This window comes from Castor canadensis, chromosome 14, assembly GCF_047511655.1.
Source record: "Castor canadensis chromosome 14, mCasCan1.hap1v2, whole genome shotgun sequence".
NCBI lineage: Eukaryota > Metazoa > Chordata > Mammalia > Rodentia > Castoridae > Castor > Castor canadensis.
In genome coordinates, this window is record NC_133399.1 from 106,944,592 (window position 1) to 106,966,055 (window position 21,464).

Genomic DNA, 21,464 nt, shown 5'->3' on the forward strand with positions numbered 1-21,464 from the left:
GGTGGAAGCTGCCCTGATACTCTCTGTTGAGCTATGGTGTCTTTAGGAACTGGCCTGACACCTACGCCGGGCCACAGCATCTGTTAGACATACACAGCTTCATAGACAAGGCTACTCAGTAACCATGATGAATCCAGGTAAAACAAGACCCCTTTAAAATTGTGCCTCAACACAAAAAAACACAATGCTGTCTGAACAACAGCACAAGCATTATCCTATGCTGGCTCTATGCTTCTTGCCTTTAGGTAAGATTCACTAGGATGCCCCAAATCGTAGAATTCTTGGACTGGGTCCTGATAGTACCCAGAGCAAGACAAATGTTTAAGAACCATCCCAAACCACTGAACCCCAGCCCAGATCCTATCAACTTTCTATCATGCTTATTTATACCCACAGTGTGTGTCTCCCCTCCCTGCAATGAGGCAAGAAACTCAACTGTGTTTGACTACAGCCATGTCACTGGTAGCCTCTGGTGCCACAGATATTCCTTACAAACTGAGGCTGAGCAAAATAAATAGTTAAAGTGTCTCCAACCCAATGGTTTTTGACTCAACTTCAAAAACCGTTTTAAAATAAATTAATTAGGCGGATTCCAAGATGGCGGCTAGAGGGAGGAAGCAGAAAGCGAGCCTCCTATAGTGAAATCTTGGAGAGACGCTGGAGACACACTTTGCAGGCATAATCACCGAGAAAAGGCATAACTTTGACTCCTCCACACCTCCAGCCGGCGCAGAGAATCTCCACTTCACGTTAAACGGAGAAACGAGGAGGGCCCCCGGGCTGCCAGTGGCCGGCGCCCAGATGCCTCGGGAAGACGCGGACCAGGTGAGCATCAAAGTACCAAGGTACTCCCACAGACAAGCCTGGGTCAGAGCAGCATAGCCCCCTGGACAGACTGACCTCCACCCGGGGAAAAAAGAGAAACTGAGTAATAAGCAATAAGAACAGTTAAGACACGCTGGAAAGAGGGTGGGGTGCCCTGAGCACTGAAGATTGGGGGAAGGGAATCCTTCCCGGGACTGTAAATAAACAGGCCGGGCGGGCCGGAGAGCCTCTGGCGGGAGCAGGGGTGTGTGCCCAGCAAACAGGAGTGGGACGCTTGTGAGAGTGGCGGAGGGAGGAAAACTCCACAGGAGAGGAGGGAAGACCCACTTCCCACGTGAGCTGTAAACAAACATGGCGGCTGGCAGGAGCAGCAGCACCGCCCAGTAAGCAGGAGCAGGAAAGCTTGTGAGAGTGGCGGTGGGAGGAAAACTGCACAGGAGAGGGGGGGAAGACCCACTTCCCACGTGAACTGTAAATAAACACGCAGGCCTGACAACGCGGGGCAGTGTCACCTTTCCCAGTGCTTGGAAAGGGGAAAGCCTGTAGCAGAGGCTCCCGCACAGGAGAACTCTGAACAAACAAAGCCTGCCGGGCCAGATGAGTGCTAAGTTCACCCCAGAGATCTGCATAAATAACGCCACCAGCTACAGGCTGAGAGCAGCAGGCAGGCAAGCCACAGTTGCAGATACCACTCTCAGAACAGTCTCCAGACGCTTTTTTTTTCCTTTTTCTCACTACCTTTGATGAGAGAACAACCGAATTACACCTGCAAGCCGAAAAACTTACTGAAACTGTATTGCATTTGAACTTGGGACACTTGGTGGGGTTTTTGTGTGTGTGTGTGTGTGTGTGTGTGTGTGTGTGTGTGTGTAGTTTTGTTCTACTTTATGCATCTCCTTTGATGAGACAACTACAGAACAACATCTGAGGCACCAACTCCAGGATTCGAGACTGAGACGGACACCAAAATTATTAAGACTGACACTTCATTGCATTTGAACTTGGAGATTTTTGGTTTTTTTTTTTTTTTTAATTTTCTATTTTCCATTTTATTTTAATTCATCTTTATATATAGATAGTTCTTTCATTTACTTATTTTTTATTTTTATTCCTATCTTTTTTTTTATTTTTTATTTTCAATCCTATCTCTGTCCCTCTAATATCTGTTCAGCTTACTATCGATTAGTACACTAATGCTCCCTGTTTATACCTTTGAAGCTTTCTTTTTTTTTTCATTTTTCTTTTATTATTCATATGTGCATACAAGGCTTGGTTCATTTCTCCCCCCTGCCCGCACCCCCTCCCTTACCACCCACTCCGCCCCCTCCCGCTCCCCCCCCAATACCCAGCAGAAACTATTTTGCCCTTATCTCTAATTTTGTTGTAGAGAGAGTATAAGTAATAATAGGAAGGAACAAGGGGTTTTGCTGGTTGAGATAAGGATAGCTATACAGGGCATTGACTCACATTGATTTCCTGTGCATGGGTGTTACCTTCTAGGTTAATTCTTTTTGATCTAACCTTTTCTCTAGTACCTGTTCCCCTTTTCCTATTGGCCTCAGTTGCTTTAAGGTATCTGCTTTAGTTTCTCTGCGTTAAGGGCAACAATGCTAGCTAGTTTTTTAGGTGTCTTACCTATCCTCACCCCTCCCTTGTGTGCTCTCGCTTTTATCATGTGCTCATAGTCCAATCCCATTGTTGTGTTTGCCCTTGATCTAATGTCCACATATGAGGGAGAACATACGATTTTTGGTCTTTTGAGCCAGGCTAACCTCACTCAGAATGATGTTCTCCAATTCCATCCATTTACCAGCAAATGATAACATTTCGTTCTTCTTCATGGCTGCATAAAATTGCATTGGGTATAGATACCACATTTTCTTAATCCATTCGTCAGTGCTGGGGCATCTTGGCTGTTTCCATAACTTGGCTATTGTGAATAGTGCTGCAATAAACATGGATGTATGTGCAGGTGCCTCTGGAGTAACAGTCTTTTGAGTATATCCCCAAGAGTGGTATTGCTGGATCAAATGGTAGATCGATGTCCAGCTTTTTAAGTAGCCTCCAAATTTTTTTCCAGAGTGGTTGTACTAGTCTACATTCCCACCAACAGTGTAAGAGGGTTCCTTTTTCCCCGCATCCTCGCCAACACCTGTTGTTGGTGGTGTTGCTGATGATGGCTATTCTAACAGGGGTGAGGTGGAATCTTAGTGTGGTTTTAATTTTCATTTCCTTTATTGCTAGAGATGGTGAGCATTTTTTCATGTGTTTTCTGGCCATTTGAATTTCTTCTTTTGAGAAAGTTCTGTTTAGTTCACATGCCCATTTCTTTATTGGTTCATTAGTTTTGGGAGAATTTAGTTTTTTAAGTTCCCTGTATATTCTGGTTATCAGTCCTTTGTCTGATGTATAATTGGCAAATATTTTCTCCCACTCTGTGGGTGATCTCTCCTTTGAAGCTTTCTTGTCTGAAACCTTGTTCTGCTTTCTACCTCTTGTCTGTGTATTTGTTTTCCCCTTTCTTTAACATCTTGCTTTCCAGCTCAGCTCACCCTTCCATTCTAAATATTACCATTGTTATTATTACAAGCAAGAAAATAATTGCACACAGTACAGGGACAGTAACAACACCAACGACAATGACGGGAAGACAGAAAAACAGGAAAACCAGTTTCCCCACAGCAAAAAATTAGTACAGGAACCAGAGGGAAATGAAGAAAACAGATACTCAGATCCAGACTCCAACAAAATGAAGATAAACTATGCCAAAGGACCCAATGAAGCCCACAAGAATAATTTAAAAGAAGAAATACTACAAGTAATCAATGAGAATTTTATAGAGATGATACTGGATAGGGTCAACCAAAATGTACAGGAGACACTCAAGAAATTCCAAGACAACAAAAATAGAGAATTTGAAAAAGCAAAAGAAGAAATAAAGGAAACCATAGAAGCACTGTATAAACACCAAAGTGAAAGAGAGAAAACGATGAATAAACAGATAAATGAACTCAGGACAAAAATAGACAACATTAAAGAGGAAACAGCCAGGATATGGAAAACCTCAGAAAAAGAACGAAACAGAACTGCAAAACAAAACGGAGGGCCAATCCAGCAGAATAGAACAAACAGAAGACAGAATCTCAGAACTTGAATATGAAATGGTAATTAAAGGAAAAACTAAAGAACTATTAATTAAACAACTCAAGACCTGTGAAAAGAAAATGCAAGAACTCACCGACTCCATCAAAAGACCAAACCTGAGAATCATGGGCATCAAAGAAGGAGAAGAGGTGCAAGCGAAGGGAATGCGTAATATATTCAACAAAATAATAACAGAAAATTTCCTAAATCTAGAGAAAGATATTCCCATACAGATGCAAGAGGCCTCCAGGACACCAAACAGACCAGATCAAAATAGAACTACTCCATGACATATCATCATTAAAACAAAAAGTTCAGAAACTAAGGAAAGAATATTGAAGGCTGTAAGAGAGAAAAAACAAGTAACATACAAAGGTAAACCCATCAAAATCACAGCAGACTTCTCAACAGAAACATTAAAAACAAGAAGAGCTTGGGGTGAGATCTTCCGGGCACTGAATGAAAATAACTTCAACCCCAAGATACTCTACCCAGCAAAACTATCATTCAGAATAGATGGAGCAATAAAAGTCTTCCATGATAAGCAGAAACTAAAACAATATGTGACCACAAAGCCACCATTACAAAAGATTCTGCAAGGGATCCTGCACACAGAAAGTGAAACCCAACTTAACCATGAAAAGACAGGCAGCACCAAACCACAGGAAAAGAAAAAGCAAGACAGTAGAGAGTAACATCAACTTAGGTGCACACAATCAAACCTTCAAACAACTAAGACAACTAAATGACAGGAATCACCACATACCTATCAGTACTAACACTTAATGTTAACAGACTTAATTCACCCATCAAAAGGCACCGTTTGACAAAATGGATTAAAAATAAGATCCAACAATTTGTTGCTTACAGGAGACCCATCTCACCGACGGAAATAAGCATATGCTCAGGATGAAAGGCTAAGAAGATTTACCAAGCCAATGGCCCCTGAAAACAGGCAGGAGTAGCAATACTGATCTCTGACAAAGTAGACTTCAAACCTACATTGATCAAACAAGATAAAGAAGGACATTCCATACTAATAAAAGGGGAAATAGACCAAAAGGAAATAATAATCATCAATCTGTATGCACCCAATGTCAACGCACCCAATTTCATCAAACATACCCTGAACGACCTAAAAGCATATATAAACGCCAACACAGTGGTTGTGGGAGACTTTAACACCCCATTATTATCAATAGAAACCATACAAAGAATTAATGAAAAAGTTGGTTCTTTGAAAAAATAAACAAGATCGATAGACCTCTGGCAAACCTGACTAAAATGAGGAGAGAAAAACCCAAATTAGTAGAATCAGGAATGCAAAAGGGGAGATAATAACAAACACCATGGAAGTCCAGGAAATCATCAGAACTACTTTGAGAACCTATATTCAAATAAATTTGAAAATCTTAAAGAAGTGGACAGATTTCTAGATACATATGATCATTCAAAACTGAACCAAGAAGATAATAATCACCTGAATAGACCTATAACACAAAATGAAACTGAAGCAGCAATCAAGAGTCTCCCCAAAAAGAAAAGTCCAGGACCTGATGGATTCTCTGCTGATTCTATCAGACCTTTAAAGAAGAACTGATACCAACCCTCCTTAAACTGTTCCATGAAATAGAAAGGGAAGGAAAACTGCCAAACACATTTTATGAAGCCAGTATTAAAACCAGGCAAAGACACCTCCAAAAAGAAGAACTATAGGCCAATCTCCTTAATGAACACTGACGCAAAAATCCTCAACAAAATAATGGCAAACCGAATCAACAACACATCAAAATATTATTCACCACGACCAAGTAGGCTTCATCCCAGGGATGCAGGGGTGGTTCAACATACGAAAATCAATAAATGTAATAAACCACATTAACAGAAGCAAGACAAAAACCACATGATCATCTCAATAGATGCAGAAAAAGCCTTTGATAAGATCCAACACCACTTCATGATAAAAGCTCTAAGAAAACTAGGAATAGAAGGGAAGTACCTCAACATTATAAAAGCCATATATGACAAACCTACAGCCAGCATTATACGTAACAGAGAAAAACTGAAACCATTCCCTCTAAAATCAGGAACCAGACAAGGATGCCCACTATCTCCACTCCTATTCAACATAGTACTGGAATTCCTAGCCAGAGCAATTAGGCAAGAAGAAGGAATGAAAGGAATACAAATAGGTAAAGAAACTGTCAAAATATCCCTATTTGCAGACGACATGATCCTATACCTTAAAGACCCAAAAAACTCTACTCAGAAGCTTCTAGACATCATCAATAGCTACAGCAAGGTAGCAGGATATAAAATCAACATAGAAAAATCATTAGCATTTCTATACACTAGCAATGAGCAAACTGAAAAAGAATATATGAAAACAATTCCATTTACAATAGCCTCAAAAAAAATCAAATACCTAGGTGTAAACCTAACAAAAGATGTGAAAGACCTCTACAAGGAAAACTATACACTTCTGAAGAAAGAGATTGAGGAAGACTATAGAAAGTGGAGAGATCTCCCATGCTCATGGATTGGTAGAATCAACATAGTAAAAATGTCAATTCTCCCAAAAGTAAACTACGTGTTTAATGCAATTCCCATCAAAATTCCAATGACATTCATTAAAGACATTGAAAAATCTACTGTTAAATTTATATGGAAACACAAGAGGCCACGAATAGCCAAGGCAATACTCAGTCAAAAGAACAATGCAGGAGGTATCACAATACCTGACTTCAAACTATATTACAAAGCAATAACAATAAAAACAGCATGGTACTGGCACAAAAACAGACATGAAGACCAGTGGAACAGAATAGAGGACCCAGATATGAAGCCACACAACTATAAGCAACTTATCTTTGACAAAGGAGCTAAAAATATACGATGGAGAAATAGCAGCCTCTTCAACAAAAACTGCTGGGAAAACTGGTTAGCAGTCTGCAAAAAACTGAAACTAGATCCATGTATATCACCCTATACCAATATTAACTCAAAATGGATCAAGGATCTTAATATCAGACCTCAAACTCTAAAGTTGATACAGGAAAGAGTAGGAAATACTCTGGAGTTAGTAGGTATAGGTAAGAACTTTCTCAATGAAACCCCAGCAGCACAGAAACTAAGAGATAGCATAGATAAATGGGACCTCATAAAGCTAAAAAGCTTCTGTTCATCAAAAGAAATGGTCTCTAAACTGAAGAGAACACCCACAGAGTGGGAGAAAATATTTGCCAACTATACCTCAGACAAAGGACTGATAACCAGAATATATAGGGAACTTAAAAAACTAAATTCTCCCAAAACTAATGAACCAATAAAGAAATGGGCAAGTGAACTAAACAGAACTTTCTCAAAAGAAGAAATTCAAATGGCCAAAACACACATGAAAAAATGCTCACCATCTCTAGCAATAAAGGAAATGCAAATTAAAACCACGCTAAGATTCCACCTCACTCCTGTTAGAATAGCCATCATCAGCAACACCACCAACAACAGGTGTTGGCGAGGGTGCGGGGAAAAAGGAACCCTCTTACACTGTTGGTGGAAATGTAAACTAGTACAACTACTCTGGAAAAAAAATTTGGAGACTACTTAAAAAGCTAGACATTGATTTACCATTTGTTCCAGCAATACCACTCTTGGGGATATACCCAAAAGACTGTGACACAGGTTACTCCAGAGGCACCTGCACACCCACGTTTATTGTGGCACTATTCACAATAGCCAAGTTATGGAAACAGCCAAGATGCCCCAGCACTGACGAATGGATTAAGAAAATGTGGTATCTATACACAATGGAATTTTATGCAGCCACAAAGAAGAACGAAATGGTATCATTTGCTGGTAAATGGATGGAATTGGAGAACATCATTCTGAGTGAGATTAGCCTGGCCCAAAAGATGAAAAATCGTATGTTCTCCCTCATATGAGGACATCAGATCAAGGGCAAACACAAGAAGGGGATTGGACTATCAGCACATGATAAAAGCGAGAGCACACAAGGAAGGGGTGAGGATAGGTAAGACACCTAAAAAATTACTAGCATTTGTTGCCTTAACGCAGAGAAACTAAAACAGATACCTTAAAAGCAACTGAGGCCAATAGGAAAAGGGGACCAGGAACTAGAGAAAAGGTGAGATCAAAAAGAATTAACCTAGAAGGTAACACACACGCACAGGAAATCAATGTGAGTCAATGCCCTGTATAGCTGTCCTTATCTCAACCAGCAAAAACCCTTGTTCCTTCCTATTATTGCTTATACTCTCTCTTCAACAAAATTAGAAATAAGGGCAAAATAGTTTCTGCTGGGTATTGGGTGGGGGGAGAGGGAGGGGGCGGAGTGGGTGGTAAGGGAGGGGGTGGGGGCAGGGGGGAGAAATGACCCAAGCCTTGTATGCACATATGAATAATAAAAGAAAAAAATTAATTAGAAATCCATAAAAGCTGGGTATGGTGGTGCTGGCCTATAATCCTAACACTTGGAAGGCCGAAGCAGGATTACTGAGCTACATAGCAAGACTATCTCAAAAAGCCAAAAAAAAAAAAAAAAAAAAAAAGGCAGGAGGAAGGAAAGAACGAGGAAGGTAATAGATATTTCCTCAACCAGTGCTGTGTGCCAGGCACTGTACTGACAGCCCTCCTATAGTTTTCTTTAATGCTGGGGCAATCCAAGCAGTGCTTACTAGCAGTCCCATTCACAGTACAGAAAGAAAGGCTTGACGGGGGCTTGGCTGAGGCTAAAATAGGTTGTGCCAGATTTCAGGACAAAGTTTCTTACTTTGTAGCTGGCAAGATTTTCAAAACCCAAGACAGCTTGAAGACTTTAAATTGGTCAAATACTGTGATTATCTAAGTCAATCCTCTACTTGATCTTACTTAAGGCTTTGTTTTCCCTGAGAGAAAGATCCAGGTAAGTAAATAATTCCCAAATAGTAAAACAAGACTGGTGAATGGAATTACTACAGCTCTTGATACCTTATAAAATCCTATAGAAGTCAGTCAGCAGAATTCTGTCTTAGGAAAAAACCTAAGAGAGTAGACAATAAGAGTTATATTGGTGCACAATTACCCAACACTACATGTTGCTTTACTCTTATTCCTTTGCTTGTGGCTATTTTTTTGAGACTGGGTCTCACTATGTAGCTCAGATTGGCCTCAAACTTGTGATCCTCTCCCGAGTGCTGGGATTATAGGCTGGTGCTACCACTCTTGGTACTTGTGGTACATACAACAGAATAACGTTCATATTTATGCCTCACTGTCAGATCCTTCCCTGGCTTGCTACCTGGTAGGTACATTTGCAAATAGCCCCCAGTGGAAAGCATAGGTTATTTATTCTTAAAATTTACCTGTAAATATAACAGTGTTGAGACTAGATTTTCCCCAGAGCTCCATGAAGTGAACCACATCCCCAAACCGGAGAGAAGGGTGCCCAGTGAACACCACACATGGCTGTCTGAAGTCGTTGCTGAAGTCTCCATGGATGCTGGGGTAATGCTTCAGCTTATTGGTCTGAATGAGCTAGAACACGTAAAAAAACATACAAGAGCTGTTAGTCTGCTTGGGTTAAAGAAAGAACCAAGGAATGGGAGAATGTGCAAAAATGACTTAAAAATACAGACGAAGAAGCCAGATTTCACACTGGTAGAGAATGCAAAAGACAGTTCTGACAGACAAGTATTACCGACAATGTACAAACTCCTAAAACTCTGTAAGAAATGAACCTAATTAAAAATGGGCAAAAGGCCTGGACAACTCATCATACAAGATATGAGAGCAAATAAGTATGTGAAAAGATGATCGTTAATGATATGCAAATTAAAATAACAGGGAGATACTACCACCTGCCTGTTACAAAGGTCAGAATCTAGAACACTGACAACACCAAATGCTGACAAGGACATGGAGCAACAGGAACGCTCAATCATTGCTGGTGGGAAGGCAAAATGGTACAGCAAGTGTGGGAGATATTTTTCACCAAAACATACTTACTATAGGATCCAGCAATTGTGCTCCTGGTATTTACACAAAAGGAACTGAAAAGTTACTGTTCACACACAAAAAAAACTGCCCATGGATGTTAATAGCAGCTTTATTCATAATTGCCAAAACTTGGAAGCAACCAAGATATCCTTCAGCAGGTGATGGACATATGGTGGTACATCCAGACAAGAGAAATGTGCTTTCAAGTCATGAAAAGATGTAGAAGAACTTCTTATTAAGTGAAAGAAGCCAATCTGAAAAGGCTAGAAACTGTATTATTCCAGCTATATGACTTTCTGGAAACTACAGAGATAATAAAAAGATCAGTGGTTGCCAGGGGTTAATGGGGAGAAAGGGATGAAGGAGATGGAGCACAGAGAATTTTTAAGGCAGTGAAATTGTTCTGCATGATACTATAATTGTACATGCATGTTATTATGTATTTGCCCAAACCCAGAGACTAAACACCAAGAATGAATTCTAATGGACTCTGGGTGATAAATGTAGCTTGTAGGCTCATCAATTTAACAATATGCCACTCTGGTACAGGGTGCTGACAGTGGGAGAGACTGCATGTGGGCTGTGCAGGGAATACATGGGAACTGTACTTTCTGATCAGTTTTGTGGTGAAGCTAAAACTGCTCTAAACAATAAAATTTATTAATCAAAAAATACAGATGCCCCTCAATTTATGACAGGATTATATCCCAATAAACTCCACATCATAAACTGAAAATATCAAGTGAAGAAGGCATTTAATACACCTAACCTACTAATCATCACAGTTTAGAAGCACAACGCACTACAGTGCAGGTTGTTTCCCTTCGTGATCTTAGGGCTGACGGAGCTATGGCATGTTGCTGCTGCCCAGAGGATGTACTTTATATCACCAGCCCAGGAAAAGAGCCAAATTTCCAGTATGGTTTCTACCTAATACATACGGTGTTCATACCATTATCACAAAGTAAAAAAAAAAATTGTAAGCTGAACCACTGTAAGTTAGGGCCTGTCTGTACACATGAAAATCATTACAATTAGCCAAAGATAAAAAGTTTTTAGCAACAATGTGAACAAAGGGGAAAGTCAAATCCATTTGGCAATATTAATGTATTTGAAGCTTTTAAGCAGGTTGTTATGGTCTTATTTAGTTTAACTCTTTCTCTGTAGCTTTCTGATATCCAATAACACAACAAAATCCCTTAAAATATATACATAAGAGTATTTCTTTCTATCTGTACATACTAAAAATACATACACCACCAATTCAGTCTAACACCACAGGATTAATTATAGCCCTCAGTTTTTCTTATCTTTAACTCCCAACCTTGATGATTTTTTTCTTTCCTGGTATTGGGGTTTGAATTCAGGGACACATGCTTGCTTAGGCAGGCACTCTACTGCAAACCCATTTCATTTTTTTGAACAAACTGAACACATGCATGAAGCCATCTGGACATCAGGAAAGAACCAGCTCCTTGGAAAACCCTATATCCTTCAGGTCCTAACATCCCACCCCCACCTCTAGGACAACCACTATCCTGGCTTCTAATACAATAGATTATTCATCATTTATCTTTTATGTAGATAAAACCCTAGCATAGGTACTCTGGCTTCTTTTACCCACATTACTTTTTTGAAGTTTATTTACATTGTTGCAAGTAGTTGGAATCCATTCATTCTCATTAATGTACGGTATTCCACTGTGTAAGTCACCCACATAATCCAGTCCACTGTTGAGGGCCACCTGGGATTTATCAGTACTGTTACTGTAATTCTATGAAGACTTTTGGTAATATGCCTGTATATTTCTGCTCACTACATACTTTGGGAATAAATTTGCTGAAGGATAACATATGTTGTACTGCTCTAGCAGATACTGCCAACAATTTTCTGAAGTGCTTATTCCAATGTAAACATCCTTTTTATAAAAAATTTAACAAAAAATAAGGGGTAACTCTACTGTCACTGTAGCAGGAAGGCAGGGAGGGGGAAGAGAGATTAATGAGTGCTATAGTAAAACAAAGGAAAAACTGGAGTTGGGGAATGTTACCTGGACACTAGAGAAGGGTCACCTGGACCCAGAGGTTAGAGCAGCCAATAAAGTGACATGTGATTATGTATGGGACAAACTGCACCTCTCCCCCCATTTCTGTAACCTGCTCTAAATGATATATAAGGAAAGACCTCTTTGGTCTTGGGGCTCAGCCTTTGGACACAAATCTGCTGAGTTGCTGCTGGCTTGCTTAATAAACTTGCTTCCTGAAAGCTTTGGTGCCCTCTCAGTCTCTGTCTGAACTCTCCCTGCATTTCTAGGGGCTTGTCCAGGATTTGGAGGGTGGTGTTTGCACCTCATCACCGGCTCAACATCCCAGGCTCACCAGAAAGGCTACCCTGCCAGGACCATGGGACTGTGTTGATCTGGGTGAGGGAACCTTTCTCCCAGCGAGATGAAGTGAGTTCTAGTTGCACAAAGGAATCTGGAAAGATCTGGAAACCAACCTGGGAGCCCAGATTATCAAACTGGTAAGAACCCAGGTTCAAATTCAGACCTGTTTCAGGAAGCAGAAGGGGAATCTGATCAACTCTCAAAAGGCACCCTAGTAACCACCTTTTATGGGGTGAAACCATGTCTTTCAGGTGCAGGGAGTGGGATGGAAGCGCCGTGCTATGTGACAGTGTGTGAAAGTGTGAGCCTGAGATGAAGCCTGCTTATGAAGCAAATGTGGAGTCCTGATCTGTGGCTCAGTGGCAAACTCACATGGTCTAGGGTAAGCCCTAACAGGGCCTCTGGTCCAGGGCTTATACAGACTCTCTATGGGCAAGAGATGCCTAAATCCCTGTGAGGGGAGGGGAGTGGCTGGAGATGGACAAAATGAGTGGTGTTATTTGTTTTCCCCTGTGTGCCAGAGAGGAGGACCCCTTACCTCCTCTCCACAGTCTTCATTCCTTCCATCTTTGTCTCTGTCTAAATGGGAGGAATGGGAGGAGGTCAGAGTAAGAACCCCCCCTAGAACTTTAAGAGGGGATTTAATGGAGATTATGGGGTCAAACTGACTTCTGACAAGCTTAGGACCTTCTGTGTAATAGACTGGCCTGCTTTTGGTATAGGTGGCCCTTGGAGGGCTCATTAGATAAGGTCATAGTCAATAGAGTTTTTAAAGTGGTTTTATGGGAGCCTGACACACCCAGATGGTTCCTTACATTGACTGCTGGCAGAATGCAGTCCTCAGTCAGCCCACAGGGCTAAAGCCCCACCTAGAGAAAGCATGTAAGGTTATGGTAGCCAGGGCAGCAGCAGCTTCCAAGTATAGGGATAAATGTAAAAACCCAGAAAAACCCATAAATGGGGGACCCTGAGGAGTCCTCACCCCCTTAGGTGTCACTGTACAGACTGGAGAATTTCTAGGGGCTACAGGTTTCTGTTGGATCTGGATCCCCAATTACTCTTGGCAAAACTACTTTATGAAGCCACAAAGTGGGGAGTACAGGAATCCATGTATGGGAAGAGAAAGAAAAAAAAGCCTTTAAAAAAAATTAAGAGGGCATTCACAAACACCCCTGCTCTGGGCCTGCCACTTGTGATAAAGCCCTTCTTCCTATGTGTACACAACAGACTGGGAGCTGTAGGAGTTGTGACCCAGCTGCTAGGTTCCTCGCATTGCCTGGTGGCCTATTTATCAAAGCTACTTGATGCAGTTTCCCCAGGCCAGCCATTCTGCCTGTGCGCCCTGCAGCTACTACTGTCTTGGTGGCTGAAGCAGACAAACTTACTTTGAGACCAAAACTCACAGTCCTGGTTCCTCACTCTGTTTGACTCTCATGGAATATAAAGAAAATTATTGGTTAACAAACTCTCGAATGGTCAAATATCAAAGCATGTTATGTAAAAATACACATGTCCAGCTAGAGGTTGTTAAGACTCTAAACCCAGCCACCCTATTACGGGTTAATTCAGGCCCACTGGAGCATGACTGTTTAGAGATTATGGATGAGATATTCTTCCACCAGCCAGGCTTGACCGACCAGCCCAATAGTCATCTGGATGTTGAGTATTTCATGGATGGCAACAGCTTTGTCTGAAAAGACACGTTTTGCCGGATATGCAGTAGCGACTCTGGACACTGTCATTAAAAACACAACCACTGCCAGTTGGGACTTCTAACTCGGGAAAAAAGTGTTAAATATGGACAAAAAATTCTAAAATTACTAAAAGCTGTATGGGCCCCTAAGTGAGCAGCAGTCATGCACTGCTGAGGGCACCAGAAGGGGGAGACAACCGCTGCTCAGGGAACTCAGAAGGTTGATAGGAAAGCTAAGCAATCAGCCTTCTCAGGAGGACAAACCTCAGCCTCACTGGCAGCTGCCTTGTCCCTCTGTCCCTTCTCTAAATGGGACCCACAGTATACTTCACAAGAACAGGCTGGAGACTGAAGGAGGAAATTTTCTACCAGACAGATGGTGGAAGTTTACTGATGGCTTCATTGCCATACCTGAGTCACTGGCCCCCACATTTGTCAAGCAGTTCCATGAAGGAGCTCAATCAGGGTAAACAGCTCTCGAGACCAGTTGGCCCAGCATTTTTATGTCCCCAAGCTCTCCAGCATATATAAGATAGTATGTGAAAGGTGCACTCCATGTGCCAGAAACAATACCCTATGTTTGCTGGCTGAGGTGGTAGAGTTAATGACTAAGAGATTAAAAATAAAAGCTACACATGGCCTACCACCCTCAGAGTTCAGGGAAAATAAAACATAAAATTATAATCAAAAAAACTATGCTAGGAGACCCACCTACTATGGGATCAATTACTGCCCATAGCCTTGCCCTAGCAAACAGATGGATCTCTCCCCTTTTGAAATTCTTTTTGGGAATCCACCCCCGTTAGTCAAGAGCCTGTGAGGAGACCTTAAGAAAATAGGTAACCTCACCCTGAGACAGCAGATACAGGCCCTTGCGTTGACTCTCTCAAAAATCAGTAACTGGGTAAGAGAGAGACTCCCTGGTAGCCTGACAACTGCCATGCACCCTTATAAACCAGGGGATGCTGTCTGGGTAAAGGAATGAAATGTTCAATGATAAAGCCCCACTGAAAGGGCCCTTTTGTTGTTGTTTTGTCCACTCCTACCACATTTAAAAGTAACAGAGATCCCTCCCTGGATCCACCACAGCTGAGTGAAGCTAGTTCCCTGAATGGGAGTGCATCCCTGAACCAGCCTCACCATACAAGATCACCTTGAAAACACTAGCGCCCTTCCCCAACGGGACCCTGCTTCCCAGAGACAACAGGAGACAATGGATGACAAGATGTCAGCCCTGCTTTAGTCACTTCGGAAGCTGACTAGTCTATGAACGGCAGAAGCCTGAGGAGTCTCCCATCTTACCTTTGAGGATGAGTGTCTTCCGTGTTTTCTTCTTGCTACCTGGTCAGGTCTCTACCTGGGGAACCCCCAGGCTTTGGATTGTGATTCATGTATGCAAACTACCCAAGCAGGGAGTGCTGTTACCAAAATTCTGGTTTTCCATACTTATTATTCCTTTACAGGCACCATTGTTGGGTCATGCATCCACAGCCATACCACCTACTCAGTGTGCTCCCATAATGGTCAGTATATCTGTTTTAACTCTATCTATCACCCTTAGGAGCAATGGCTAGAGGTCCAACCCCAACAAATTTGTGTTTACAATAGCTAAAAATACTGGGCCTTAGGGCAACTGTGGGGGGCTAGCCTGAGAAAGGACCTACAGGTGAAATGACAAGCATTTATGCCCAAAAGATGACACTGGATCATCCGGTTGTGCATCCTATGAACAACTCTACTGCCCTTATTGGGGTTGTGAAAGGTGGGCAACTTGGCTTAAAGGGGAAGTCCATACCTCACATGGAACTGCCGCAAAACAACCCCCAACTGCTTTCTTGGTGCCCGTAACCCTGTATATTTCACTATTTTTCAATCTCAACAAAATAGACTGGGCAGTTGGGGAAAAGTCTGACATTCTAATCCTTAAAAAAAAAATCAGACTCTAGTACTTTGCTGCATTTTCAACTCATCATGATCACTCATGAGAGCTCCTCATACCAGGCCTTTGCTCCTTTTATGAGGAGATACAAAGTGAGTTTCCCATCTCAGTTACAACCAAAAATATGTTTCTCTCACTAGCTGATGTTTGTGGGGGAATGAATAGGAGAGACCATTGGACATGGGAGGCAAAAGAGGTAAACCCACAAGAGTCCTTTAATAAAACTACTCCCCCTGCCACGGGGAGAGCATTTGGCTTCAAAAACTTCTATTATTGGGAATTACTGTATCTCCCATCCAAAAGGCCAATTCTCCACCCCAGCAGGGGACTTGATCTGCTTGGGACAAAAGTTTTACAATGACACTACTCAGGAGACTCATAGGGGTTCCCAATCACAGGGAGCCCCAACCTCACATGCTGGCTAACTTCCCTACCAATAGCCTAGAATAATCTCAATCTGAGTAGCTGCTGTTTACAGATTAATGACAAGATAGAAAAGCTTGCCCATGTCCCTGTGCAGACCTGGAAGGGATGGAGCCCCAGTGATCTATTCGGGGGCTAGTTCTCAACCCTAAGTGGTTTCAAGACCTCAATAGGGACAACATTCCTTATCTTAAGAGCATGCCTGGTATTATCCTGCCTAATCCCCCAGTACTGTGGTCCTTATCAAGATGATGCTCTTTGACCCAGAAGTTGGTCCAAGCATCAAAAGGGGGAATGTGGCAGAAAGGCGGGGGTGGGGGGGGGGCTGGAGATTAATCAGTGCTACAGTGAAACAAAGGAAAAACTGGAGTTGGGGAGTGTTACCTGGAGACCAGAGAAGGGTCGCCTCGACCCAGCGGTTAGAGCAGCCAATAAAATAACATGTGACTATGCACGGGACAAGCTGCACCCCCCACCCCATTTCTGTAACCTGCTCTACATGGCATATAAGGAAAGCCCCCTTTGTTCTCGCGCTCAGCCTTTGGACATGAGTCTGCTGAGTCGCTGCTGGCCTGCTTAAGAAACTTGCTTCCAAAAGCTTTGGTGCCCTCTCAGCCTCTGTCTGAGCCCTCCTACAACACAACAGTAGAGAATCATTAAACTCATTATAGTATGTTTGTGATATGCTGTGGACTATGAGGCAGCAATAACAGTAATATGAAGCACACAGAAAAATGTTCAAGATTCACGATTTGGTGAAAAAACAAAACAATAGGAACAAAACCAGGTATTGGGCCACATAAACACACACTCATCAGTCCTGTGGAGGGAGGGAGACTTGTTTTTCATCTTTTAAACTGCTATTTTCATCATTAAAAATTTACATGGGTGATTCACATAACTGGAAAGAACATTTTGACAATAAGTAAATCTGTTAGCTTAACAAGTTAACAACAGATATTAGAATAGAAATCTCTCACATGGTCAATGTAAGAGAGGTGGGCTAGGAATGTCCATCATGGTCACGTAAGGTGGTCATAAGAGGAAACACGAAAGAATAGTGATTAAAGTACTTTGGTTTCATCAGAATTGAGAAACCACACTCACATCAAGTCACCTACATTTCTTTCCTACATGAACCCAGTAATTCTGTTTTCTTACCTCTGCATGAGGAAAAGGCGGTTCTGGGAGATACACCTTACTCTGTTTGTTGTGACAAAGCCTTTTAAAGAAGAAAAGCAGATCAACATATTAGGAAGTGCAAACTGAGCATTTGTTGCCACCTTGTGGCAGCAGAACAAATATTAAATACTAAAGTTTATTTAAAGTTTTCCTGGGAGTGAATTTCACTATGAATAAAAGCCAGTACCTACAGAGTATTTAGGACATATGTCTCTTGTGAGCCTATTTTGTTAAATCTTTAAAATTCCTCAATATGTTTTTTTCTTGAACTTGATATTTTGAGATAATTTCAGATTTACTGAAGAGTTGGAAAGACAGTCCCCAATGTTATGTTACATAGCCACGATACATTAATCAAACTGGGAAATTAACATTAGAATTTATTTTTGAGGCAGGGTCCTAATATGTAGCCCATGCTGGCTTGGAACTTGCTATGTAGTCCAGGCTGGCTTCAAACTTTCGATTCTCCTGCCTCAGGTTCCTAAGTGCTGGGATTACAGATGTGTAGCCCTATGCCTGGTTAAGTACACTGGGCACTCACATTTCAGAGCTGCTTTTTTTCTCTTTCTTTTTTGGTGCTGAGGATCAAACCCAGAGCCCCATATGTACTAGATGAGCACTCTACCACTGAACTATACACATCATCAGTCCTACAGTTTATTAAACTTCAGACTTTGTTTGGATTTCACAAGTTTTTCCACTCATGCCCTTTTTTTGTTCCAGGATCCAATTCAAGACACCATATTGCATTTAACTGTGATCAACTTTCAGGAGAAAGTGAGGTGCCTTTTTCTGAGACAAGGTTTTTTGTTTTTATACACGTACTATTTCATTTTTTTTTTTTCTCCCCCATGTCCCCTGAGTTTTGAGGCTTGGGTCAGCCAGGCCTGGGGACAGACAGCACCCGTCACTCTCGTCCACCTCAAGGGGCACCGACAGTTCCTGGAGACCCTCTGAATACGAAGCCTGGCCCTCCTCGCTACCCTTCCCTCCTTGTGCCCCGGCCCTATGATTCTCATGGTGGTAGACACTCCCTAGGATTTGGGAAGGAAAAGCAAAAGAGACTAAAACTAAAAAATGCCTATCAGGGAAAAAAAGGCCTAAATGCAAATTTAGACTCTGAAACAGAGAAAGGTTATTAACGGAAAAACTGCTGCAATTGGACTAAAGATTGGTGTTTAGTGAGTAACATGCTAACGTTAGGGGAAGCCAAATGAAAAGTTCATGGGAACTCTGAATTATCTTTGTACTTTTTTGTAAATCTAAAATTATTCCAAAGTGCTAAGCTTGTTACTTAAAAAATAGGCAAAATGATTTAATAAAAGATAAAATTCAAAAAAATGTCAAAATGGTAAAAAAAAAAAGGCCTACAGAATTATAATAAAAAGTTATTATCTTTGATATACACATAAAGAGTTCAAATATAAGAGAAGTACAGAACCTCTAAGAAGTAAATGGAAAAAAGGGAAGAATTTACATAAAAATTATTGTTGCAAGCAATTTAGAATCAGATGATGAACACTAAAAATATAAACAAATACCCTTTGTTCTAGTAATTCCACTTTTAGTAATTTACCTCATTGTATATACATAGAATGATATTAATTGAGGACTTACTGTTAAAAGCAAAAAAGCTCTTTCATTCAATAAGGAAACAGTAAACTAAATTATACACATACAAATGATATAATATTGTAGTCATGCAAAAATTATGTTCTCAAAGATTTTATAATGTTTTAGCATAATAATTTTTAGAAAACCAGATTAAAAATTAAATATTTAGCATGATCTCCATGTAGAAAGAAAAAAGACGTCAGAATGCTAGCTGAAATAACTTATTTGTGGAAAATGGCATCAGTGGTGCAGTGGTTTTTTTATAACATTTTTCTATAGTAAACATTATTACACATATATTAGGAACTAACATTGTCTAAAAACCAGAAACACAAAAATGTTCTATAGTACTCATAGTTCTGAATTCAATCCAGTGATGTGTCCCAGCAACATGGAAAAGACCGTACTGAAATCACAAGCTCAGCAGGAAGGGACACTGTCCACAGAGTCTACAGGCTAGCCCCAGAAGTATTTCTTACACTATTTTTACTTAGGATCTGGATAAAGAAATTCGTATAATGCTGATTAAATCTGCAAGTGCTACTTCAGGTAGACTATTAATTATTTAAGATTACCTTCCTATTCAGTTGGAAAAATATATGTACAAAACACAAAATTTAGTTAAGTGTTAACAAAAAGCAAGGATGTCCAAATATAGAAAAAATACAATTAAGTGGGGTGAAAACAAAATGTACTTAAAAAGAAGAAGGAGCTGGGAACAGCATAATGTTGGGATATGTTATGTCTGAAATCTGTCAAAGTTCACTTTTAAATAAACTTAGCAATTGCTGTGTCCATTTGGCTACCTCACTACTAAAAGGGAGTACACAACTCTACATTGTGTATGCCAAAGCTCTGGAACTTTTTGAAATGACAGATACACTGCAAATGTTAAATTAATCATTTCCTTCTTCCTCTTGTTTTTTGACTAGGGAAGGTAGATGCAAATGTGTCTGAACAATTTTAGAACGGTTCAGTGACTTCATATTGCTCAATAATTTGCCTGCTGTAATAAAACATGATTTTGACAAATGAGCTACTGAAATGGAAAAAAAAGATCTACTTTTTAAAACAGATTTGGTGTACTTTAGACAATATGAGCTTGGGCTTGAAAACTGTTTTACCTTTTAGAATGGAACTTTACTTTGTAGCAGGCAGAAGATAGCATGTGGGCAGGTAAGTAGAGAATACTTTTGCTATTGATTTTTTAAAGTAAATACAGGCTAAGTTAAATCCTCTTTCATCTTTCCCTCCTTGATAATTATTCTTCTAAACTCTAGCAATGTAACAGATTTGACTTTCAGTACAATCTTCTCATCACAGACATAAAAAAGCAACAAAATGAAAGTCTCATAGTAATGTGAGGAAAAACCAGGATTATTTTCATTCTTAACTGTTTGAATGAACTGAATCAAATAGAACCCATAGAGAAGAACACTGTCATACCACTCAGCAAAAATCTGGGAAAATTCAAGTGAGCTGTTAGCCACTGGAGAGATGAAGTAGAAGGGGATATTGGAGAGGCCGGCTGAGTCGATGTACTGATACAGGCATTCCAGGAGGTCATAGATCACTCCAGAAGGGTAGCAGGGAACCAACACATTTCCTCCATTCCGAACGGTCAGAGCTAGACAAAGTGAAGCCAGAGGGGAAAAATAGTACCAAAAGGACAGTGTTTTAAAGGTAAAATGCAACTTCAAAAATAATAATTGCATTTATTTTGTTTTCCTCCTCTGTTCTTATAATTCACTCTGCTGCATAAGAATCTTCTTCTGAAGCAATCTAGAGGCTAAGAGCTGTTTTTTCCCATCACTGTCTAATTTAAGTTCCTGGGAATACAGAGCACAGTTAAGGGTGTGGGTTTCAATGGTTCCAGACAACAGAATCTCCAAGCTCCTTCTCTTTTTAGATCTTGCCCCAAAATTTGTAAGACTAGCCTGTTTTCGGTCTCTGACCAGGCTGAGTGACCAAGGAAAATAGGCCAAGTCTTTCTGTGTGAATCATTTTAGTGGCATTTTCCTTCACTCATGTTTGTAAGAAAATCCTTCATATTTTTATGGACTGTAATCACATTAAAAGTATAACTGGCTAAAAACCACACACAACGTAGCTTCTGAGTATAGAACCTGAGCTCTTTGGCACCTATGTCCACACTCCCCCTGTGACATACGGCTCATGCGGGTATTATAACTTGAGAACTGACAGTGTGCTGCTGTTGGGAGTGTGACATAGGGAACTCATCAGTGACCATGGGCCAAGAGCCT

The 21,464-nt window shown here is 40.8% G+C and overlaps 1 protein-coding gene across 6 annotated transcripts in view; it reads right to left on the minus strand.

Moving 5' to 3' along the window:
• Positions 1–21,464, minus strand: part of Ints9 (integrator complex subunit 9) — a 100,531-nt gene that overhangs the window by 12,659 nt on the left and 66,408 nt on the right. For all 6 annotated transcript variants that reach the window (XM_074055253.1, XM_074055257.1, XM_020157955.2 and 3 more), the window contains 3 exons: positions 20,647–20,827; positions 17,566–17,626; positions 9,330–9,501 (listed from right to left, as the gene is read on the minus strand). In XM_074055253.1, coding sequence (XP_073911354.1) covers positions 9,330–9,501; positions 17,566–17,626; positions 20,647–20,827 — 414 coding nt within the window. The remainder of the gene's footprint in view (positions 1–9,329; positions 9,502–17,565; positions 17,627–20,646; positions 20,828–21,464) is intronic.